Source organism: Oncorhynchus clarkii, chromosome 20, assembly GCF_045791955.1.
Source record: "Oncorhynchus clarkii lewisi isolate Uvic-CL-2024 chromosome 20, UVic_Ocla_1.0, whole genome shotgun sequence".
NCBI classification, from domain to species: Eukaryota; Metazoa; Chordata; class Actinopteri; order Salmoniformes; family Salmonidae; genus Oncorhynchus; species Oncorhynchus clarkii.
This window is the reverse complement of record NC_092166.1, coordinates 62252822-62278186: the sequence shown is the minus strand read 5'-3', so window position 1 is coordinate 62278186 and position 25365 is coordinate 62252822. Positions and strand designations below refer to the sequence as shown.

Here is a 25365-nt window from a genome sequence, read left to right as displayed (position 1 = left end):
GCTCTGAGGGCGCAGCTAGGGATGCCGTCTGGGTCGGCAGCCTTGCAAGGGTTAACACGTTAAAATGTTTTACTCACGTTGACCACAGAGGAGAGCCAGCAGGTTTTGGTAGCGGGCCGTGTCGGCCGTGTATTGTCCTCAAAGCGAGCAAAGAAGTTATTTAGTTTGTCTGGGAGCAAGACATCATGGCCCACGACGAGGCTGGTTTTCTTTTTGTAGTCCGTGATTGACTGTAGACCCAGCCACATACCTCATGTCTGAGCTGTTGAATTGCAACTCTACTTTGTCTCTATACTGACGCTTAGCTTGTTTGATTGCCTTGCGGAGGGAATAGCTAAACTGTTTGTATTCGGTCATGATTTTGGTCGCCTTGCCCTGATTAAAAGCAATGGTTTGTGCTTTCAGTTTTGCGCGAATGCTGCCATCAATCCACAGTTTCTGGTTGGGGAAGGTTAGCACCCTGCATCCCACTCCTAGCTTTCCTCTGAAGCTATGTAAGGTTGGTCCTTGATGGGAGACCAGATGCTGCTGGAAGTGGTGTTCGAGTGCCAGTAGGAGGCACTCTTTCCTCTGATCTAAAAAAAATATCTCAATGCCCCTGGGCAGTGGTTGGGGACATTGCCCTGTGTAGGACGCCATCTTTCAGATGGAATGTTAAACGGGTGTCCTGTCTCGCTGTGGTCACTAAAGATCCCATGGCACTTATTGTGAGAGTATGGTGTTAAACCCGGTGTCTTGGCTAAATTCCCAATTTGGCCCTCATGGTCACCTAATAATCCCCAGCTTCCATTTGGCTCATTCTTCCTCTCTCCTGTAGCTATTCCCCAGATCATTGCTGTACATGAAAATGTGTTCTCAGTTAATTTACCTAGTAAAATAAGGGTTAATTAAAAAGGAGTGTGATTGAGATATTGAAAGTTATGACCCTGCCTGTGTGTGTAGAGTGTGGAACTTTGTTTGGTGTTTCCCCAAGTCTCTGCGTTTTGTGGTTAGTAGTGAGAGAGTTGGCTATGTGTGTGTGTGTGTGTGTGTGTGTGTGTGTGTGTGTGTGTGTGTGTGTGTGTGTGTGTGTGTGTGTGTGTGTGTGTGTGTGTGTGTATGGGATGTGATGTCCTGGGGCTATACGGCACATGTTAGACACACTTCCTGACACTGAGACAAGATGGAGCTGTAGATACCACAGAACATGACATGACTTGGAGCCTGAAGACTGCAATGTTTAGAAACTCTAGCAATATGTTTGTGTCAAAAGGACATAAACAACCTGTGTGTCAGTGAATTGAGTTATGATATTGGGAAAACTGAAATGTACTTAGAGATCCATTAGTGTGATAAGAAGCTGCATGACATTGCATCTATACTGAAGCTATAATAGCCTACAATTGTATGTCATAGATGTCATATATTAATGATGAAAGTGCAATAAATCATTCAGCTATAGTAACAATTATAATATAATCAAATATTGCAACATGAACCCGATCATTTCATGAAGTGAAATCCTTCATTACTGTTGTCCCACCCGTTGGGCCGCCATGTATGAATTAAAGATAATGTGAAATGACAGTTGATATTCTCTGTTGAGCTGACTGACCTGATATGAAAGCCCAGTCCCATGCAGACTCAGTCTGAGGGTCAGAGTAGAAATAATGATGGAGGCTACTGCTGCTGCTGACATTCCTGCTGTGAAGAAGAAAAAAAACCACTGGCATGCTGAACCAACCCAGGGAGAAATAAGGCGAATGAGAATATCTCTCACCACAAACCTACTGCCCTGAAATAGCAAACCAACAACGGGGTGGTGCCTCTTATTTGCCCAGACAAAACATTGTATTTCTGCAGAGTATGTAGGTTTACTGGGACAATGGGAATTATTCAAATCTGTCAAAGTTACAGTGATTCTATGAAATGCTAGCACATGCATGTAATGAGGACAATGCTCTCTCGGCTCTCTGTAGGTCCGTATCGAGGAGCTGGAGGAGGAACTGGAGACAGAAAGAACCATGAGAGCCAAGGTACAGTACATCTGTCACTGGTCCAGTACTGCAACCCCTACATTATCACCTAACTCTATCAAACCTATTGCATCCATAACTCTCTGGAGTTGGGCTGTCATTAGTATTAAAGGAGTGTGAGCTAGAGTTAGCGTTATGTTTGGAGGTGCTGTGGCCAGTACTGCGGTCTACTGTGGTCAGTGCAAGGCATGTCCTGCTGTCTACTGTGGTCAGTGCAAGGCATGCAAGGCATGTCCTGAACTGTCCGAGTGAATGTTTGTGGTGTTGGATGGCGGAGCTTCCTGAGGGAGAGTCCTGTATCACATATCAGTCAGAGACTAGAGCAGTCCAAGGTGCTGTGGGATGAGATGAGCTTTGCCCGGCTGTAATACTCTGAGACGTGGTGCAGCTAGGAGTTGTCATAGGATTGAAACCTTGGAAGGGAAGTCAAGGAGAGAGAAGGAGGAATACTGGGGAAGGGAGTTAGGTTTGGAGAATGAAATAGAGAAGAATCGGTAAGGTGAGAGGTTGATTTCAGACAGGAAGGGTAGTGAAGGGTTCAGTTGGAGTAGGGAAGTGGGATTGAGGCAAATGGGAGTGACGGGGTTTGGGGGACCTGGTGTTTGGCATGCTGGTGGGGTAAATAGGTCTGTCCCGTGCCTCTGGTGGTTACCCCAAATCAGCTGCACCTGTGAAAATAAATGAGAGGAAAGCCCTGGTGTTTCTGGTTAACTCACAGAGCAGCCCCGGAGGCAAACAGAGCCCCTACATCCGACCATTCCAAACACGCATGAAAACACAAATGGACACACACACACACACACACACACATATTCCTCCACCTTGCTCCGCACGAGCGTGACAGAAGTAATGGACAAGGATCATTTTTTCGCTCTCCTTCTTCTCCAGTATGCCAAGGTGGCCAAAAGGCATCTGGTATATTTGTATGTTAAGGCTACAAACGGAGTTTAAAACTCTGAGCTTAGTCCATGTCAAACTAATCCCTTGTAGAAGAGAAGATTGTTCACTTAACAGTAGGAGGAGATTGTTAACCCCTTCTTATGTGAAATGAGACTTGAGTTTTGTGTGTATTTTAGAGAGACCGACCCTGCTGCGATTCCACTGTGGCAATAAGCAGGCCAGAGATAGAAACATACATTTTTCATCCTCACTGGTGGTGAATGGAGTGACATCCAGTCCCTTTAGGCTGTTTGCACACTTCTTCCCTAGCTCTGGGTGGCACACACACACACACACACTGGGTGGTATACTTAACTAATAGCCCTGTGCTCCCCCTGCCTCCTATTAAAGCCAGCAGAGTGTGAGAGAGAGACAGGCAGAGACTTGTAAAGCTTTATCTCAGTGTCTCTAACACACATACCAGCGCTGCAGACAGGCTGTCCATTGTCTGGCTCAGCTCAGGTAGGGAGAGATGAGGAGATAGTGCCGGCACTATCTCCTGGTACTGTTTTCCATGGGATCTTCTCCCCAGTGGAATGTCAGACACACACACACGCTCACCCAAACTCCCTGACACTCTCATGCAAACAAGAGTTGTCTGCCATTCCACATGGACTAAGACACAGCTGACCTTCCTTTAGCCTCTTTCGTTTACAACAGAAAGGGAACGGTCGTGAAGTGTATTGAGCTGAAGTAGCTGTTGACACTGTCAGTGGACTGGACGAGTGTGATGACAGAAACAGGTCAGAGGTCAGAGTGCATGGGCAAGACAGAGATAGGGAGCTATAGTGGTAGAGTGGGGAGGGGTGAGTGCACAGGAAACTGAAAGATGAGATCCCTCTGCTTGGTTGGAGCTGAAATGAGATTAGTCTGTTTTCACTTTGAGCGCTGATTAACCATGTCAAGAGGAAGACCATACAGAAAATACAGAATGTAGAATATCAGGAAGCAGGCACAAATACTGTACATGGACAAACGCACTTGGATTTAAGGTAGTGTGGCCTACCAAACACTACCAGTGGACTGAAGCTTTAACCTTCTACTGCAGTGGGCTACAGAGTGTACACCTCACACACATGGTTATGGTCTTAAGAAAATAAGATAACTGTTCCATGTCAGATATAGAGTTGAAATGTTCAATTTTGAGTTTGCATCCCATTATGACACTTTATACACAGTTGAAGTTGGAAGTTTACATACACCTTAGCCAAATACATTTAAACTCAGTTTTTCACAATTCCTGACATTTAATCCTAGTAAAAATTCCCTGTCTAAGGTCAGTCACCACTTCATTTTAAGAATGTGAAATGCGAGAATAATAGTAGAGAATTTTTTTTATTTCAGCGTTTATTTCTTTCATCACATTCCCAGTGGGTCAGAAGTTTACATACACTCAATTAGTATTTGGTAGCTTTGCCTTTAAATTGTTTAACTGGGGTCAAACGTTTCGGGACGAGTTCCACAAGTTTCCCACAATAAGTTGGGTGAATTGTGACCCATTCCTCCTGACAGAGCTGGTGTAACTGAGTCAGATTTGTAAAGCCTCATTGTTCGCACATGCTTTTTCAGTTCTGCCCACAAATGTCCTATAGGATTGAGGTCAGGGCTTTGTGATGGCCACTCCAATACCTTGACTTTGTTGTCCTTAAGCCTTTTTGCCACAACTTTGGAAGTATGCTTGGGGTCATTGTCCATTTGGAAGACCCATTTGCAACCAAGCTTTAACCTCCTGACTGATGTCTTGAGATGTTGCTTCAATATATCCATATCATTTTCCCTGCCATCTATTTTGTGAAGTGCACCAGCCCCTCCTGCAGCAAAGCACCCCACAACGTGATGCTGCCACCCCCTTGCTTGTCACAATCGTCGTAAGGAGCGGACCAAAATGAAACGGGGTATGTGTTCATGATTTTTTCATTAAAGAAAGCACTGAACACTGAATACAAACTATACAAAACAATAAACGAATAACGACCGTGAAGCTATAATGAGAACTGTGCTGACACAAGCAACTAACATAGACAATCACCCACAACCCAAAATGACAAAACAGGCTACCTAAATATGGCTCCCAATCAGAGACAACGACTAACACCTGCCTCTGATTGAGAACCATATCAGGCCAAACACAGAAACAGACAAACTAGACATCCAACATAGAATGCCCACTCAGATCACACCCTGACCAAACAAAACATAGAAACATACAAAGCAAACTATGGTCAGGGTGTGACAGCGCTTCACGTTGGGATGGTGTTCTTCGGCTTGCAAGCCTCCCCCTTTTTCTTCCAAACATAACGATGGTCATTATGGCCAAACAGTTCTATTTTTGTTTCATCAGACCAGACGATATTTCTCTAAAAAGTACAATCTTTGTCCCCATGTGCAGTTGCAAACCGTAGTCTGGCTTTTTTTATGGTGGTTTTGGAGCAGTGGCTTCTTCCTTGCTGAGTGGCCTTTCTGGTTATGTCGATATAGGACTCGTTTTACTGTGGATATAGATACTTTTGTACCTGTTTCCTCCAGCATCTTCACAAGGTCCTTTGCTGTTGTTCTGGGATTGATTTGCACTTTTCGTACCAAAGTATGTTCATCTCTAGGAGACAGAACGCGTCTCCTTCCTGAGCGGTATGACGGCTGCGTGGTCACATGATGTTTATACTTGCATACTATTGTTTGTACAGATTGAACGTGGTACCTTCAGACGTTTGGAAATTGCTCCCAAGGATGAACCAGACTTGTGGAGGTCTACAATTTTTTTCTGAGGTCTTGGCTGATTTCTTTTGATTTTCCCATGATGTCAAGCAAAGAGGCACTGAGTTTGAAGGTAGCCCTTGAAATACATCCACAGGTACACCTCCAATTGACTCAAATGATGTCAATTAGCCTATCAGAAGCTTCTAAAGCCATGACATCATTTTCTGGAATTTTCTATATGTAATTTTCTAAGTATGTAAACTTCTGAACCACTGGAATTCTGATACAGTGAATTATAAAAGTGAAATAATCTGTCTGTAAACAATTGTTGGAAAAATGACTTGTGTCATGCACAAAGTAGATGTCCTAACTGACTTGACAAAACTACAGTTTGATATTAACAAGACATTTGTGGAGTGGTTGAAAAACGAATTTATGACTCCAACCGAAGTGTATGTAAACTTCCGACTTCAGCTGTACATCACAGAAGACTGAAATATAACAAAACTGTTTGACATAGAAACACCAGATATTTGTCGTTTAAAAAAAGAATACTTTTTTTGTATGACAAACATTTGTATGAAAAACATTTAGAACATTCCATCCACAAGGCCACTGGGTCATTTGATTGGAGGAAAGGGCTACAGACCCTCTCAACGTTCACAACAGCTTTAAAACAGCAGTAAAAGATCAACATAAAACCAACAACTGCGTTCAACTGGAACATCTAAAGCTTTGATCGTTTGTGCATTTCTCGACCATATGTTTCAGAGTACTATAACCGTTACATGTGTTGCCTTGTTTTATAATGGAAATGCCTCAAGTTTTAGATAAACATCACCCAAGCCTGTCATTACCACTCTGATTGTGATTGTCCTTTGAAGATTATATTTATGGAGATGATGCTTAGTCTGGTCTAGCACAACATAGATTTTTATATAGACATTTAAATCATTTACACTTCTCTACCTGGAAACACAGAGATGGTAGTAGCTACTGTAGATGACCAAGAAAGAGGAGTCGCTCAATATTTGGACTTTGCAACGGATGCTCCTCCCTGCTGTTCGCTGATCCTGACCTCTGAACCCTATGGAGGTCACTTCATGTTGGTGTCTTTCAATCACAGAAATCCCCAAGGATGTGGGATCATTTTGGTGGGTCCAGATCGAATCTGCAGGGATGTTTGCTTACCAACAATTTACAGTGTTTCCAGCATATTTAATTAATAAAACTGCAGCTATCAATGTTTTGTCGCTTTAGATGCTCTCAGGCTGTTACATAGATGACCACAGCTGGTTTACACGAGGAAGATATAACCCACCGACAAGAGTCTCACTTTGATGATGTCACTGTGTGTGGAGAGGATACTGTTTGTGATAAACTGAGCCGAATCTGTTTCTGACGCAATTGCACCCAGAAACAAATCTCGCATGAGCACTGGCCTCTAGCCAACTAATTTGTAATTGTTAAGTCTATTATGAGAGACTACAAATGACTTTGTTTTGTAGGTGGAAAAGCAGAGAGCTGATCTGACCAGAGAACTGGATGACCTTACTGACCGACTGGAGGAGGCAGGGGGAGCCACAGCTTCACAGGTACACATGCAGACAAACACACTCTAGCATGTAACCCTGAGATGTATTGGCACTTGCACTTCACATGTCACTACATTTGACCAGTAATGGGAGGAATGTAACAGTAATCATAGCCATTGTAAATGGGATGACTAGCTTCTACCTCCCCCTCTCACTCCCTCCATCACTCCCCTCAGATTGAAGTAAATAAAAAGCGGGAGGCGGAGCTCCAGCGTCTGAGAAGGGACTTGGAGGAGTCTTCTATCCAATCAGAGGCCCTGGCTGCGTCTCTAAGGAAGCGTCATGGTGATGCGATGGCAGAGCTGGGAGAGCAGTGTGAGAGTCTCCAGAGGACCAGGGCCAAGCTGGACAAGGAGAAACAGAGTCTACGCATGGAGTTGGAGGACCTTGCTGCCTCACTGGACACCCTGCAGAAAGTCAGGGTTAGTCACACCTCAGATGGGAAGGCTGTCCCTGAGAGTTAGCGATTCGTTCTGTCACAGTGACCCACATCAAGCTTTTGGAGGTGTCTTGTAAAACCTTTCCAGGTCTCGATCTTTAGTCACACTCTAAAAATAATCAGCCATGTGAGTGCCGATGTAATATGGCCAAAGCGCCTAGAAATGCCATGTTTTCATCTTATCCCCAGGTGTCGACAGACAGCCAGCTGAGGAAGCTGGAGGAGCAGCTCTCTGAGGCCAACACCAGAGGAGACGATCTGCAGAAAGCCCTGACTGAGGTCAACGTAGCCAGGAACAGACTCACAGGTGCACGTACAAGTGCAAACACACAACCTCGCACACACAACCAAGTGAAAGCTCAAAGCCTTTGGCGTGTCTCCAATGTTTAGTTCAATCGGGTTTAACCCTCTACTTGGCTTAGAGTGCAGAGTACAAATACTCACACAAACAGATTGAACAGAGTTAGTCAGCACTAGGCCTATAGATACAGATCGAACAGGGCTGTGGTGCAACAAAGACCTTATGACACAGTTTTGAGTTTAGACCAACTGGCCTACCGCCAGCCAAACTCAGTTCAGCCCAGTCCAGTGCTGAGCAATGGGAAACAGACACACTAGAAGAAACTACATCATTTACAGCTTCTCCACTATTGGCCTCAGATGGCCTTGAATGCGGCAGGGAAAATATCATTAAGTATCACATAAAGTGCCGTCATGAACCCTCTGCGAATTCCGTGAAGAGTCCTCTCTTTGTCTTTGCTCTGTATTAAAAATCACTGTGAGCATAGCTATCATATGTGTGTGTTTGTGTGTTTATATCAGTTAGCTGTACGGTAAAAGTGCTGAATCGGGTACAAACACAGTCGGCCACACAAATTCTGACCAAGTCGGTCTCTGTCCCCTGTATGTTCTGGTAGTTGATAACACACCTGGGCCTAGATTCAATCAGATCAAGCATTCACCCGCGATAGCAGACACCCTCAAAGATGATATTTTGGTGGTGTTGAAGGTGTAACGTTAGAGATATCAAATCGGTGAGAGGCTGCTTGTGTGGTCAGTCATGAAGCCACACCCATCCCACTTGCGTTAGATGTTCAGAACAGGAAAGTGTAGGGTCTATAAAAAATAATGACACTCAAATTGATAATCATGAAACCAAATATTGAGGATTTCTATCAGCCTAATCGAGGTGTAGATTACGCATTCCAGTGTTTGAACTAAAAAAGGCTGCATGGGATTTCCCTTAATGTGACTCCGTGTCTCTAACTTGTCTTCTCTCTGTGTGATGTTAGCCGACAACACAGACCTGGCCAGACAGCTGGAGGAGGCAGAGAGCAGAGCCAGCCAGGTCTGTCGCTCCAAGACCCTGATTGTGACCCAACATGAAGACATCAAGAAACAGATGGACGAGGAGCTCAAGGTAGGACCAGGCAGTGGTGTGTGTGTGTGTGTGTGTGGGGTGGAGGGGGGGGGGGGGGGGTGAATGTTTTCAGTTGTGTCAATAACTGATAAGAATTGGGGAATCTAAGCATCGGAATGACCTCATATCCCAAATATGTGTCCTCCCTATGCACAATGTTTCATTACGGATCCTTATAGCTTTCAGATGTCTTCGACAGTTTCTGTGCATCTCTCCCCCATACTAAGCTGGCCCTGGGCAGCAGTCTGGCAGTCTGGCTGCGTCCGGAGTGTGTTACAGTGTATGTGACAGTGTGTGTCTTTTTCACTGTCCCCAGTCTAAGCTGGCCCTGGCCAGCAGTCTGGCAGGGCTGCGTCAGGAGTGTGAGGTGTTGAAGGAACAGCTGGAGGAGGAGCAGGAGAGCAAGCTGGAGCTGCAGCGTTTCATCTCCAAACTCAACACCGAGGTCACACATTGGAGGACCAGACATGAGGCGGACGCCATACAGCACTTGGACGAACTGGAGGAGACCAAGTAAGACACATACTAGTATACAGAACACACACACAAACGCAACTGAGCTAGAAGACAAGAAGGGAGAGTTACACCCAAAATCTTGCCTACTTCTTACTACAACAACATACTGTGTGCCAATCGTACGACATACTATTTAGATCATACTGCTAAGTAAACATTCATGCAGTAAGCAACAAACATAAAATGCTAGGCTCACCATACTGAGAATGTGTAATGTTTCCCGCCATTCATTCATTTTGCTACAGTCTATCCCCTGATTTTGAGCTGAGTGTTGTCAAACACACATGGGTCTGAAAAGCCGATTCTCTTTTTCAATCGCATGCACCGAATTGTACTAGATGAAAAGCCAAAATTAGGATGACATCCTGGCATCTAAAGCATACTTTCAAAATGTCACATACTACAAGTATGTAGAGGTATTGAGACACACTCTCACACACCTTCATATCCAGACATTTGTGTGTGTTCCAGGAAGAAGCTGGCGTCTCGGCTCCAGGAGGCTGAGGAGGCGGTGGAGGCCACCCAGGCGAAGTGCTCCTCTCTGGAGAAGACCAAGCAGAGACTCCAGGGAGAGGTGGAGGACCTCTGTATAGACCTGGAGAAGGTAAGAGGACACATTAAAACATGGCAGAGGAGCTGAATAACCTACTTTATCAATGTAACCAATTATTAACTGGTCATAACTGAGAAATGGTAGCTGCCGGGTGATAATGACCAATCCTTCTGCCTTCATTGTTCTTCCTTCCAGGCTAGTAATTGTGGCCAGGCGCTGGATAAGAAACAGCGCATCTTGGAAAAGCAGCTGGGCGACTGGAAGCAGAAGTGTGAGGAGCTGGTGCTGGAGGTGGAGGGTTGTCAGAAGGAGAGCAGACAGCACGCCACGGAGCTCTTCAAACTGAAGACGGCCCATGAAGAGGCTCTGGAACAGGGAGATGCCCTACGCAGAGAGAACAAGGCCTACCAGGGTGAGGGTTAAATACCAGAGTACAAAGCCCTGGAACAAGGCCTACCAGGATCAAATCAAATTTGATTTGTCACATACGCCGAATACAACAAGTGTAGACTTGATCGTAAAATGTGTAGTTATGAGCCCTTTCCTAACAATGCTGTTAAAAAGTAAGAAAATTAATAAATAGATAAAATGAAAATAGTAGTATTAATAGTATTTGGTAGCATTGCCTTTGAATTGTTTAACTTGGGGCAAATGTTTTGGGAAGCCTTCCACAAGCTTCCCACAATAAGTTGTGTAAATTGTGGCCCATTCCTCTTGGCAGAGCTGGTGTAACGGAGTCAGGTTTCTAGGCCTCCTTGCTCACACACGCTTTTTCAGTTCTGCCCACAAATTTTCTATAGGATTAAGGTCAGGGCTTTTTTTAAACACTTTTTTTAAACATTTATGAACATACATCTTATATCGGTTAAAAGCTTAAATTATGTTTAATCTAACTGCATTGTCCAATTACAATAGGCTTTACAGCGAAAGCATACCATGCGATTGTTTGAGGACGGCACCCCACATCAACATATTTTTCAACCAACACAGGCTTCATAAAATCACAAATAGCGATGAACCTTTCTAGGGCAGGCGTTCCACTAGCGGAACCCCTCGACAACATTCCGCTGAAAAGGCAGCATGTGAAATTGAAAAATATTTTTTTGAAACATGTAACTTTCACACAAGTCCAATACAGCAAATGAAAGATTAACAAGATGTTTATCTACCCATTGTGTCTGAATTCAAAAATGCTTTACAGCGAAAGCACAACATATGATTATGTTAGGTCAGAGCCAAGTTGAAAAAACACAGCCATTTTTCCAGCCAAAGATAGGAGTCACAAAAAGCAGAAATATAGATAAAATGAATCACTAACCTTTGATGATCTCCATCAGATGACACTCATAGGACATCATGTTAAACAATACAAGTATGTTTTGTTTGATAATGTGCATATTTATATCCAAAAATCAGTTTACAGTGGCGCCTTACGTGCAGGAATGTTTTGATTCCAAAACATCCGGTGATTTTGCAGAAATACTAATAATAAACATTGATAAAAGATACTAGTGTTATTCACAGAATTAAAGATAGACTTCTCCTTAATGCAACCGCTGTGTCAGATTTCAATTTTTTTTGACGGAAAAAGCATAATCTGAGAACGGCGCTCAGAACCCAAAACAGCCAGAGGAATATCCACCATTTTGGAGTCAACATAAATTAGAAATTACACCATAAATATTCACTTACCTTTGATGATCTTCATCAGAAGGCACTCCCAGGAATCCCAGTTCGACAATAAATGACTGATTTGTTCCATAAAGTTGCATCATTTATGTCCAAATAGCCACTTGTTGTTAGCGTATTCAGCTCAGTAATCCATCTTCATGAGGGGTAGGCACTTCGTCCAGACAAAAACTCGAAAAGTTCTGTTACAGTCCTTTAGAAACATGTCAAACAATATATGGAATCAATCTTTAGGATGTGTTTATCATAAAACATCAATAATGTTCCAACCGGAGAATTCCTTTGTCTTCAGAAAAGCACTGGAATGAGTGTTAACTCTGTCGGGAGCGCGTGTCATGAGACCAAGGCACTCTGCCAGACCACTGACTCAAAGAGGTCTCATGAGCCCCTCCATTATAGTAGAATCCTCATTCAAGTTTCTAAAGATGATTGACATCTAGTGGAAGTCGTAGGAAGTGCAACTTTATCCATATCTCAATGTGTATTCGGTAGGCCATGCTTTGAAAAACTACAAACCTCAGATGTCCCACTTCCTGGTTGGATTTTTCTCAGGTTTTCACCTGTGATATGAGTTCTGTTATACTCACAGACATCATTCAAACGGTTTTAGAAACTTTCTATCCAATACTAATAATAATATGCATATATTAGCATCTGGGACAGAGTAGGAGGCAGTTCACTCTGGGGATGATATTCATCCAAAAGTGAAAATGCTGCCCCCTATCCCAAAAGGTTAAATAAATAATTTTTTGAAAATCTTCCTCTGTTTGCAATCCCAATGGTCCCAGCTACAACATGCATGATCGTTTTTTAGATAAAATCCTTCTTTATATCCCAAAAAGTCAGTTTAGTTGGCGCCATTGTTTTCAGTCATCCACTCGTTCAACATGCAGACAAAGGAATCTAAAAAGATACCACTAAACTTTGTTAAAACAAGCCAAACTACGTTTCTATTTAATCCTCAGGTACCCTAAAATGTAAATAAGCTATAATATTTCATACTTCTTTCTGTATGTTCAATGGAAAAATAAAATTAGCAAGTTCGAGTCCTCTTCGTCACGCGTCCACAGATTGATTTCCAACTGTGACTCCTGGTACCAAAACTCAAAATTCTTCCTCGTTTTGGAAGAATCAAGCCTAAAACTTGAACAAAGACTGTTGACATGTAGTGGAAGCCATAGGAATTGCCATCTGGAATTGCATAGAAACCATAGCTTTCCATTGAAAGAGCATGGGATCCCAATGTATTGGATGAATCCCAGAACATATTCCAATCTGTGCTTGCGAAACTTCTTGTAGCTTAGGGTGAGAGATGATACATATTTAAAGCCCAGGGAAACTATAAAGGAAAACTTCCAGTTACTGAAATAATGGAGGCCATTAGGTGTTCTACAGGGCTCTGTTTTAGACACTCTTTATTTACATGAAAACTGTTGGGAAAAACATTCTCATGATCTCTCGAGGTGTTTTCTGCGTGACTGAGTGCAACTCTTCTGTCGTTAACTCAGAGGAGATAGTTGACCTGACTGACCAGCTCTCGGATGGAGGCAAGAGTGTCCACGAGCTGCAGAAGACGAAGAAGAAGATAGAGATGGAGAAGGAGGAGCTGCAGGCCTCATTGGAAGAGTCTGAAGCTGCCTTAGAGGTATGGAGGTTACAGTAGGAGGTGGCCATATTGGGTGGAATAAAATAAGTCTACACCAATCATTCCACAACTATTACGTAATATGCATTTAAATGTGTTATCTTAGATCATTGTCACATTCAATATTATTTGATCTCTGTTTACATAAGAGTTAAATTCTCCGCAGCGTACGTCATACACAATGTAAGACTGATGTGTGGAGGTGAAACAGTGTGGCAGCGATGTGGCAGATCTGACAGTGAGTGGGGAGAAAAGGCCCCCAGACAACGTTTCAATTAGTATTGGCCATTCATGCAGGCCGAGAGCAGACAGATCCCAGCCACTGATAACACTACACCATCAGCTATCTGCTCCTATAATCAGCCTGGCCCTCCAGGGACTGGAATCTTACTAGACAGGAGCCCCCTGGCTACTCGGCATAGATGGTTGATTCACCCACCTCTCTCTACTTTTCTTTCCCTCGCTCAACCACCCGCCTGCTTGCTCCCCCCTCCCCCCTCCAGGCTGAGGAGACCAAGGTGCTGCGTCTGCATCTGGAACTGTCCCAGGCTAAAGGAGACATGGAGAGGAGACTCCAGGAGAAAGAGGAGGAGTTTGAGGCAGCAAGGTAAGGTACCCACTGTCCATAGAGCTGCATTTTCATTTAAGAAAAATGTGTTTTTCCCCTCTGCCCTTTGTCTTTCTTTTCAACTGAAAGGGATTTATTTTAAGGAATTGTTTTAGCTTTTGGGGAAAATGGCTAACCTCCTGCATTGCAACATATTTTGCCATTGGGAAGAGAGAAAAATGTGAAGTTTTATAATGCTATTCTACACATTTTGCCATTGCATATGGCATGTTCATATGCTATCTAGCGAGGCCCCAACCTCCAGGGGGCAATCCCCCTACCCGTTCCGTAATCTGGCCCTGCTTCTTCAGTTGATTGCTCTATTGATAACCCCTCCACTCTCTCTCTCTCTCCTCCCCTTCCAGGAAGAGCCACCAGAGGGCGCTGGAGTCCCTTCAGGCCAGTCTGGATGTGGAGGTCAAAGGTCGTGGTGAGGGGTTGAGGGTGAAGAAGAAGCTGGAGTCTGACCTAAATGAGCTGGAACTACAGGTGGACCTGTTCACCAAGAACAACATAGAGCTCACCAAGAACACAAAGAAGATGCAGCAGCAGATCAAGGTGAGATTCTACACCGCCATCGCTTCTCTCCCTCTCTCTTTTGCTCTCTCGTCCTCCTCATCCCCTTTCTTCCCTTGCGCCTTCCTTTACCCAGTCTCCTCTGCTTGCCCGACTCTTTCTTCAGCGTTTCCCTCTCTCTCTCTCTCTCTCTCTCTCTACCTCCTTTTCTCTCCTCTTCCCACCCTCTGAAAGGAGCTGCATACAGAATGTGATTGATTTATTAGTGGATTGACCTCTTCTCTCCTTTTCCTTCTTAGGAACTGCAGGGCCAATTGGAGGAGGAGGTGCGTGGGCAGGAGGAGCAGAGGGAGGAGCAGACCGTGTTGGAGCGACGCTGCCTCCTGCTGGTGAGCGAGGGAGAGGAGACACGTGGTGCTCTGGAGAATGCTGACAGACAACGCAAAACCTTAGAGATTGAGCTTACAGAGACCAACGAGAAGTACAACGACCTCAACAACCAGGTAGAGTACAGATTGCAACACCTTCTGGTCAGTGTTTTATCAATAATAAATCAAATTAAACTGGCTTAGTTACATTATGGACATTAGGTTAAAAGAGCTCAGTTTCTCACTGAATAAACAATGAAGAACAGAACTTCAGCCGATACATGAATCAATCCTCTCCCATGCTAACCTCATGTTGTCAAGTTCATGGTGGTTTTGTTTCCTGCTGTAGTTCCAGTCAGCGCTGAGTGGTAGGAGGAAACTGGATGTGGATTTGCAGGCACTGCAGCAGGAGCATGAGGAGCTGCAGAACGAACTGAGAGGAGCCAATGACAAGATCAAGAAGGCCAACTGTGAGGTAGGACAATACCGGATTTTTGATCATTAGGATCATTGATTTTAATTGACTTGTCAATAGAACATTATTTATAAATAAAAAAATAATAAAAAAAATGTATTTCTCAAAGTATGAATACCATACAAATGTACTGTATGTACGCCTGTCTTTGAGAACCAGTGGAATAGAAATTGATGTCCCTTCTCTCCAGGGAGCACGTGTGTCAGAGGAACTGAGGTTGGAGCAGGACCACACCCTGCACATGGAGCGGGTGAAGAAGGGTCTGGAGGCCCAGTTAAAGGACATGGGCACCAGGCTGGACGAGGCTGAGCAGATGGCCCTCAAAGGAGGCAAGAAGATCATCCAGAAACTGGAGGGCAAGGTAAACGCACACACACTCACATATGCTCAAACACTGTTCCTAAACTTTTAAATGGTTGTTTCTGTCGCATTGCCCAGTGTTTCAGGTTTACAGGGAAAGATGGGCATCAAAATGTATATTTTCCTAGACTGATCATGTGTCTGGCTCTAGGTAAAGGAGCTGGAGTTGGAGCTGGACTCGGAGCAGAAGCGTCACGCTGAGACGGTGAAGACGCTGCGTAAGAACGAGCGTCGTCTGAAGGAGCTGCTGTTCCAGTCCGAGGAGGACCAGAAGAACCAACACCGCATGCAGGAACTTGTGGAGAGACTCCAGAACAAGATGAAGGCCTACAAGAGACAAGTAGAGGAGACGGTAAGGCTCGTCTGTCTGATTGCCCATCTGTCAATCCGTTTTCTCTTGCTCCTTCTCCCATCCTCTCGTTTTCTCTCAGTCTCTCTCATTCTGTTCTCTGACTCCACATTTTGTCTTTACAACATGACTTGCACTTTTCCTACAGGAGGAGCAGGCCAACATGAACCTCGCTAAGTACAGGAAGACTGTACATGAGTTGGATGATGCTGAAGAAAGGGCAGACATCGCTGAGTCAGCCCTCACCAAGATCAGGACCAAGAACCGCGGTAGCTTCAGCAAGGGATACTCGTCTGTAAGTCCTACAACCTTACCGCAGTAACTTGAATTGAAGATAGTCAAATCATCATTAATGTCGTCTGTACTGAAACTGTGGGTCACATCTGTGCTTTAAATTTAAAGAAAGTCTATGTATTGTGTTGAGTTGTTGTTAGTCAAGTAAGTGATCTTAACGCTGATCTGATGTTTCGTCCTCTTGCATGTTTCCAGGGTTACAGCACTCCGTACCCCGGGGGGATCGTGAGGTCACCCAGTTCCGTGGGGTCAGAGGGTAGAAGTGAGAAGATCATCAACGACGACAATGACTCGGTCAGCTCCCTCATCCCAGCTTATCTCAACTCCCTGAAGAAACTCATGATAGACTAGCACCTAGGGAGGGAGTCAGTTGGATGTACCAAACATTCCAGTGGGAGCAAAGAAACATGTACATATGTAGGATCTTAATTTGAGACAGTTTGCTACAGCAGGAAATGTGGATTATAATTCATGGACATTTTTGAAGGGGTTGATACATTTTTCATTTGGGCAAATTAAGTCTGACATTTCAAAGTGGAAAGTAAACTTTAGAAGACTTTTAAAAATTTTAATAAACTACAAGTTTGTGTTTCCTACTGTGCAGGACAATTCTCAAATTAAGATCCTACATTTGTATGTTTTTACTTTTAAATCCAAACCAATTTCCCTGCATACATGCAGTGTCAGACATTTCAAAGCAATATTTTTTTCTGGATTTTGTGGTATACAATACATACAGTTGATGTCGGAAGTTTACATACACCTTAGCCAAATACATTTAAAAACTTTGTTTTTCACAATTCCTGACATTTAATCCTAGTAAAAATAATACGTTTTAGTTAGGATCACCCCTTTATTTTAAGAATGTGAAATGTCAGAATAATAGTAGAGAGAATTATTTATTTCAGATTTAATTTCTTTCATCACATTCCCAGTGGGTCAGAAGTTTACATACACTCAATTACTATTTGGTAGCATTGCCTTTCAATTGTTTAACTTGGGTCAAATGTTTTGGGTAGCCTTCCACAAGCTTCCCACAATAAATTGGGTGAAATTTGGCCCATTCCTCCTGACAGAGCTGGAGTAAGGGAGTCAGGTTTGTAGGCCTCCTTGCTCGCACACGCTTTTTCAGTTCTGCCCACAAATGTTCTATAGGATTGAGGTCAGGGCTTTGTGATGGCCACTGCAATACCTTGACTTTGTTGTCCTTAAGCCATTTTGCCACAACTTTGGAAGTATGCTTGGGGTCATTGTTCATTTGGAAGACGAATTTGACCAGTTTTAACATCCTGACTGATGTCTTGAGATGTTGCTTCAATATATCCACCTCATTTCCCTACCTGATGATGCCATCTATGATGCTGCCACCCCCGTGCTTCACGGTTTGGATGGTGTTCTTCGGCTTGCAAGCGTTCCCCTTTTTCCTCAAAACATAACGATGGTCATTATGGCCAAACAGCTCTATTTTTGTTTCATCAGACCAGAGGACATTTCTCCAAAAAGTACGATCTTTTTCTCCATGTGCAGTTGCACACTGTAGCCTGGCTTTTTTTAATGGCAGTTTTGGAGCAGTGGCTTCTTCCTTGCTGAATAGCCTTTCAGGTTATGTCGATATATGACTCGTTTTACTGTGGATATAGATACTTTTGTACCTGTTTCCTCCAGCATCTTCACAAGGTCCTTCACTATTGTTCTGGGATTGATTTGCTCTTTTCGTACCAAAGTACATTCATCTCTAGGAGACAGAACCCGTCTCCTTACTAAGCGGTATGACGGTTGCGTGGTCCCATGGTGTTTATACTTGCGTACTATTGTTTGCACAGATGAACGTGGTATCTTCAGGCATTTGGAAATTGCTCCCAAGGATGAACCAGTCTTGTGGAAGTCTACAATTTTTTTCCTGAGGTCTTGACTGATTTCTTTAGATTTTCCCATGATGTCAAGCAAAGAGGCACTGAGTTTGAATGTAGGCCTTGAAATACAGCCACAGGTACACCTCCAATTGACTCAAATTATGTCAATTAGCCTTTCAGAAACTTCTAAAGCCATGACATTATTTTCTGTCATGGCTTTAGCTGTTTAAAAGCACAGTCAATTTAGTGTATGTAAACCTCTGACCCACTGGGATTGTGATACAGTGAATTATAAGTGAAATAATCTGTCTGTAAACAATTGTTGGAAAAATTACTTGTGTCATGCACAAAGTAGATGTCCTAACTGACTTGCCAAAACTATAGTTGTTAACAAGAAATTTGTGGAGTGGTTGAAAAACAAGTTTTAATGACTCCAACCTAGGTGTATGTAAACTTCCGACTTCAACTGTATATCAACAATGCTAATGTTAATGAGATTGTTGTCCAGTTGATTTCCTTTGTATGATTTAATCCATCCTAGGTATTTGTGATTCAGTTCATAATACTGATGATAACAAAAAACACTTCTTAAACTTCATCACGTTTATATTCTCCAGATCAAATGTTCTGTAAAAAAAATATATAAAATGTAAAAATTGATGCTTGGTTATAAAGACATCGATAGACAGTTTAAAGGCCTACATAGAGAGGTCACAAGAAAGTTTGTGTTCACTTTTGACTCTCATTCTACTTGCTCATCCAAAGAGTTTGACCAAGTTATATAGCAATGATGTGCATGACCTTTTGCAACTAGGGGGCAATATCCTTACCTGAAATCTGCATTTGTATCGCAAGTCTTCCACTGGCATCTGAGGTTATACAAGCTTGCATGTCGAGTAAGAATTTCACTAACACTTTATTTGGATAGTCCATCTGTAGATGCCCCAGACTAATCAGTAACATTTCAACAAACCATCTACTAACTAACCTTAACCCTTATTCTAATCCTAACCGTAACCTTAGCAAGCAATTGCTTATCAACAGATCGTTTGTTGATAGTCCGATGCTCTACAGACGGTCGTACTATCCAAATAAGCTGTTCCCAGAATTTCGGATGTAAGATTTGACAAAGATGGTATATCAAAGTTGACCATTATTATAATGTGCAGACATATACATCGCTGCCAAAGCATTTTTACATTACTTGTCCAAAGCATTTTATTGTTGAATGTGAAAATGTGTTAAGAAATAAACCTTTTTTATTCATCCTTTAAATGTCTTCTTCTACCCTCAAAATAATTTGCCAGAAACACAAAACGCCTACAAAAATCACCTGGTTATATTGTAAAATACAAAAACAGCAGAAAGGAACTACCAGAGATAGATGTAACATAAAATGTATATCTATATATTTATCATATCAATGCAAAAACATTAAAATGCCAAACATTCAGCAGTTATGTCCATATTCAGAATCCTTGGAATGTTCACGGTTCTTGTTGCACCAAACAAACAAACAATGGAAAACTCTGTACAACATGTATGCGTCTGCATGGAACAGTAGTAACATGTACGTAATACTTACGGGAGAGAAACGGGATCGTGATATACTGTAACCATTTCATCTTCAGTTGAGGATCTATATCCAGTTAGCTCGTCTCTGAAACAACGTTGTCGTCGTTTCATTTAGTAGAAAAATAATCGTTGTGTAATATCAGTTTAATATATTATTTGTACCATCACTCCTGTGTAATGTGTGTATATATATATATATATATATCTCATCTGTTTTGCTGCCGATGCCACTATTTCACACTATTTTACATCCTTCATTCTTTAGATGTTTTACTTCTACACCCCAGTATGTTCATCTTGTATTTACAAAAAGCTAAAGCACATTCCCTTGTAACAGCATCCCAGTTGTACTGCCCCCTTATAGACTATAATTAAAATGTCGATCAACTCAACAGTAAAGGAAAACATCACAAAACGTTGTAGATTGTTACATGTGTGTCAATCCCTCTTCCAAACGACCCATTTGATATAGGTTTGCAGAATCAATATTCACCTTAAAAACCCTTTTGTTCACCTCACTTTATAGTTTCAAATTTAGTGGCGCAGATAAAATATAATCTATAAATTGGAATGCATTTGATGGACGGTTATTACACAAAAGCAGCAGTGGCTGTTAAATTTCATAATTAACCTTTGCGTCAGTATTTCAGTTGGCCAACAACTTACATCATTTGTTTGGGGTTATTTTAAGGAAGGGGATAAAGTTCACACAGCCTCAGTCCCACAGGCTTGTACTGTAGACCCTAGATTATGTACAGGTCAAAATAGCCATTCCGTTTGTTTATGTTGGTAATACATTCCCCCCCACTTGAGTTTGGCCCATATACACACACCTGTCTTCCCTATAGTAGTCCTCAAGGTCTAGGGCATAATGAACACTGTCTGTCTACCATACATATAAAATACTCAAGGGCATCAAGAATACTGTCTGGTGGTACACTGCTGTCATTCACATTCAGAATCACTTCTCTTTAGTAGAATGAGTTGACAGTGTGAATCATGCCATTAAACCTCTCTCTAATGACTTATTCTCATTTCTCAGGATGTCCATAATATCACAAAGTTGACTTTAGTAAGGTGGGCTAAGGTCTTGAAGCCCTAGAAAAGATTTAGGCTTGTGGATCCACATGTGTGTGTTATATCTCAATGTCCACAGGCCTGATGTCTCCTGTCTTGTGCTCCTGGACCCAGAGCTCTCGGTCTTTAGCTGGGTCCACACTCTGTAACAGCTGATCCACCGGCTCCATCGTCTGCAGGGACAGGTGGAAAAACAATCAATACCCTGTATGTTTGTGTGTGTTTGTGTGTGTGGAGGGGGAAACAAGGCATTTAGTGCCCTCTAGAGGTACTACGAGGTGGCGCTTGACTTACACTCTGGTTAAACATGTCCGTCTCATGCCGCAAGGTGGTGTACTGACACAGATGCTGTCGTATCATCTCCACCCTCTCTACCTCCAGCCTCTCCAACTCCTGATGGACAGAATGGATTGAAGGGAACGGGGTTTTAGATGACATGATTCCTCCTTTCTGTCGTTAAAACCAACGCCTCACTGTTTTTGAAGATGGCTGGAGTAGAAACAGACTAGCACCCAGGCTACCAAAGCAATGAGTTACACCCCGAGACACTTTTAATAAAAGGAGAAAATACAAAGGACAATATGAACGACAGATGAGTCTTACCAAACTTGTGGTCACCATCTCCTCAAACCATTTGGACTGGGACTGGTTGTAAAGGTCGACACAGCGCATCAGGTCATCTCCTGGTAGAGACACAAAGGATGTTTAGACAAACCCATCTATACTTTGGACACGGGCTGGCACCTTCGTCTCGTCTGGGTTTATGATGCATGTTCAATAACTTCTCCAGCCGGGAGAGCCCCAGTCTAAATACTAACTTACAGAAGAAAGTCTTCTCCTTCAACCTTAGCGCCGACAAAAAAAAAAACGATAACCAAAGCTCACGTTGCAGAACAACCTGCTATAAATGGATCTATATGCGATTTGAGTCTTATATAGTGTTTTATTTTGTTTGGTATTTTATTGGGACTGGGACTGAGAATGTAGCCTTGCTAAAGGCTAAGCAGATGCGTTGTGGTGTGTGTTGGCGCTCTCTCTATCTCTCTCTCTGTCTCCTTCACACGACTGTCATAGCTGGCACACACACCACCATCACCATCGTCACAAACAACTGCTGCTGCTTTTCACACAGACTACGCAAGCAAAGAGGAGGTGTGAGTGTGTGTGGTGTGTGAGTGTGTGTGTGTGTGTGCATGTGTTAGCAAGTTTGTGCGAGTGTGTGTGTGTGTGTTCATCCACCTCTCACTGTGAGTATCTGGCGAGCCATGATGTGAGCGTATCTGGCGAGCCATGATGTGAGTGTATGGTCCAGCCATGATGTCACTCTCCGGATGAGGTCATCTGTTTATTCTCAACAGTTACTTTTCCAAATCTCTAACCTTAAAACTACATTTTGTCTACAGCATTCTCCCTCCCTCCCTCCCTCCCTCCCTCCCAGTAGGTTAGCCTCCAGAGGGAAGCATGGAGAGATAACCCACCACACCCACGCCTGTCTACAGGCCTAGAGATGCACTACACTGTTGCTGTTCTCCATGTCGTTCCACAGACCCCCCCCCCCAGTCTCAGTGAAACTGCTGATAAACCGGTGGCTCATACACAGTTAAATGTCTACTGTACAGATAGATTAAATCACATGGTGTGCAGTCTACTGTACAGATAGATTAAACCACATGGTGTGCAGTCTACTGTACAGATAGATTAAACCACATGGTGTGCAGTCTACTGTACAGATAGATTAAACCACATGGTGTGCAGTCTACTGTACAGATAGATTAAACAACATGGTGTGCAGTCTACTGTACAGATAGATTAAACCACATGGTGTGCAGTCTACTGTACAGATAGATTAAACCACATGGTTTGCAGTCTACTGTATAGATAGATTAAACCACATGGTGTGCAGTCTACTGTACAGATAGATTACACCATGTGGTTTGCAGTGCCATCTCCATCTGACCGTCAAAAAGGAGGCACTTGAGAGGGATGAGATTAAGCCTCAAGACACCTTTCTGTTTCGTTGCCAGCTTCGAGAGCTTTCTTACAGGAACTTTCCTTTTCTTCTGGTTTATTGCTATATATGCTAGTCTGCATGTGTACTCGGTCTCCACGGCAACATGCCATTGGACATAACACTGACAGCACAGTCATGACGACTGTTTGTATATAGTTTAGAGTGTCTGTTCAGCAAGTCATAAACAACTTTCTTGTTTAAAGTTAGGTGTTAGCTAGCTACATCTTAGTCTCACTTGGTCAGATTTGTACTATAAGAACCTGTAATCTGTGCAGATAAAATACTCAGACACTCAGACGGGGGATGTAATTAATGACACCCCTATCAGTTATAACAAACATGTGAGTCTTTGACCCCACTGGCTAACCCCACAGTGACTGATGACCTCTGGTTTGACCTTTGACCTGGACTCTGACCTGCTTGTGTGGACTTCCGCCGGGCCTTCTTGATGTCCTCCTCGATCTTGTTGCTTAGTTTGATCTCCATCTGCTGAGTTTTCACCTCCAGGTCCTTCTGTCTGTCCGCTAGAGCCTTACGGGCCTAGAGAGATATATTAAGATGTTATAAAAGCTGTTATGAACGCTTATAGCTGCTGACTCTTCACCTCCAGGTCCTTCTGTCTGTCCGCTAGAGCCTTACGGGCCTAGAGAGATATATTAAGATGTTATAAAAGCTGTTATGAACGCTTATAGCTGCTGACTCTTCACCTCCAGGTCCTTCTGTCTGTCCGCTAGAGCTTTACAAGCCTAGAGATGCATTCAGATGTTATAAAAAGGTTGTCATAACATTGTTATAAGATGTTAAGAAAGCCAATGGGGACATACCGGAGGGTATTTCAGTAGGCCAGGTGTAGGGAACCCTGGTTCTGGAGGGCTGCAGGCACTTTATTTAACCAACCTGGAAGACCAGGTGTGTTGAATTTAGCTCAGTTGGACCTCATTTCCTTCTTGGAACACAATCTTGCAGTATCTGCAGCACTCCAGGGACAGGGTTGCCTACCCTGCAGTAGGCTACTACTTGCTATTAGCCATGCATTATGAATGTCTAAATGGCTGATGTCGAGGGGTTGACAAGTCTATGGTAGGTGAAGGGATCGGTCCAATCATTATTTATAGAAGCACAAAGAGGTTGTGTGTGTGTGTGTGTGTGTGTGTTGACAGGAAACGGTCCTCTACTTAGGGACAAGTTGTGGAATTTTAATCTCATGTGAGAAGATTCCTGAAATTCTACAGCTGCAAAGTGCAAGGACGGTTATTATTGCGTCAACTTTTGTATAACTAATGTAAGTAGCTCTGCATAAGACCGTCTGCTAAATAACAAAAATGTAAACATAGATTTTTGTGTGTGTGTGTATGTGTGTGTGTGCCTGCATGTGTATGCGTTTGTTGCGTCTCGTTACGTCAGGATGCGTACCTTCTCCACGGCTGTGTGCCGTCCGACCAGATGTTTCCGTAGTTCTGCGATGTGATGGTCGAACCGCTTCATGTCCTTCTTAAAGTTATCTCTGAAAGTCAACAGAGGCTTCTCCACCTCGCTCTGGAGCTGAACGAGTTCAGAAACAAGAAATGCAGACCTCATTGGAGACAACTGTTAGGAAGGCCTATACTATTACCTGGGGTTTTTTCCTGTTTAAGCCATGTGGTTAGTAAAAACAGCTGCCCATGGCCTTTCCTATAATAATGATATACTGTGTTGACAGTTGTGTTGTTTTTGTCTACGCCTGTATCTCGTATCCTTAGTGGCTAAGGGACAGCTATTTACAAAAGCCCCTTTTACCCATAAAACGTGTTTATCTGACAGAGCTGTCAATGATTTACAGTCACAAATGTGTCTCTCTAAAACATAAAAGTAGGTCAATGTAGAGTTTGATTTGTGAGCTGCTTTGATTCTCCTGAAGAGTGTCTGCTTAGGACCAGGAGATTATTTACGGTTGGGAGACAGACTCCTTCCTGCCCATAAACAGTTTATAGAAATTGTATGGGCAAATCAGTAAATTACGAAAAGCACAATGCAAGAGGAAACATTATTAAATTACTGCAGAAACCTGATTGAATAGGACACAGATTTAAGGATAATAAATAGCTATTGAAGAGATAGAGGTGCATGAAGAATGTATTCAAATCTGCTCATTTTCTCCCCCCCCCCCTTTCCTAGATAATACTCTCTGCTCATTCTCTCACTCTTTGCTTCCATCTCTCATACTCCCCCCTAAACCTCAAGCTGTACTAAATACAGCACATCTGTGTGTGCCTGTCTGTCTCCAGAGAATTGAAACACTGACGTTGTTTCCTCCACTCAGTCCAGCTGGGCTCCTGGCTGGAACCTCTCTTTCTCTCACACACAATACACCCCCCCCCCCCCCCACCCCCGCG

General features: G+C 43.1%; 2 protein-coding genes across 2 annotated transcripts in view; one reads left to right on the top strand and one right to left on the bottom strand.

The window, feature by feature from the left end:
• Positions 1-19599, top strand: part of LOC139377134 (myosin-16) — a 46814-nt gene extending 27215 nt beyond the window's left edge. Inside the window, exons 7-23 of the mRNA XM_071120153.1 lie at positions 1959-2015; positions 7160-7246; positions 7423-7668; positions 7875-7992; positions 8978-9105; positions 9422-9618; positions 10093-10225; positions 10370-10586; positions 13372-13508; positions 14012-14115; positions 14481-14673; positions 14931-15134; positions 15349-15474; positions 15665-15835; positions 15986-16186; positions 16332-16478; positions 16673-19599. Of these exons, the coding sequence (XP_070976254.1) occupies positions 1959-2015; positions 7160-7246; positions 7423-7668; positions 7875-7992; positions 8978-9105; positions 9422-9618; positions 10093-10225; positions 10370-10586; positions 13372-13508; positions 14012-14115; positions 14481-14673; positions 14931-15134; positions 15349-15474; positions 15665-15835; positions 15986-16186; positions 16332-16478; positions 16673-16828 (2622 nt within the window). The 3' untranslated portion in view covers positions 16829-19599. The remainder of the gene's footprint in view (positions 1-1958; positions 2016-7159; positions 7247-7422; positions 7669-7874; positions 7993-8977; positions 9106-9421; positions 9619-10092; positions 10226-10369; positions 10587-13371; positions 13509-14011; positions 14116-14480; positions 14674-14930; positions 15135-15348; positions 15475-15664; positions 15836-15985; positions 16187-16331; positions 16479-16672) is intronic.
• The window catches only part of LOC139376663 (growth arrest-specific 7b), a 54046-nt gene continuing 48203 nt past the window's right edge, over positions 19523-25365 (bottom strand). The window contains exons 10-14 of the mRNA XM_071119501.1: positions 24407-24535; positions 23410-23533; positions 21586-21665; positions 21277-21375; positions 19523-21155 (exon numbers count right to left, since the gene is read on the bottom strand). Coding sequence (XP_070975602.1) covers positions 21042-21155; positions 21277-21375; positions 21586-21665; positions 23410-23533; positions 24407-24535 — 546 coding nt within the window. The 3' untranslated portion in view covers positions 19523-21041. The remainder of the gene's footprint in view (positions 21156-21276; positions 21376-21585; positions 21666-23409; positions 23534-24406; positions 24536-25365) is intronic.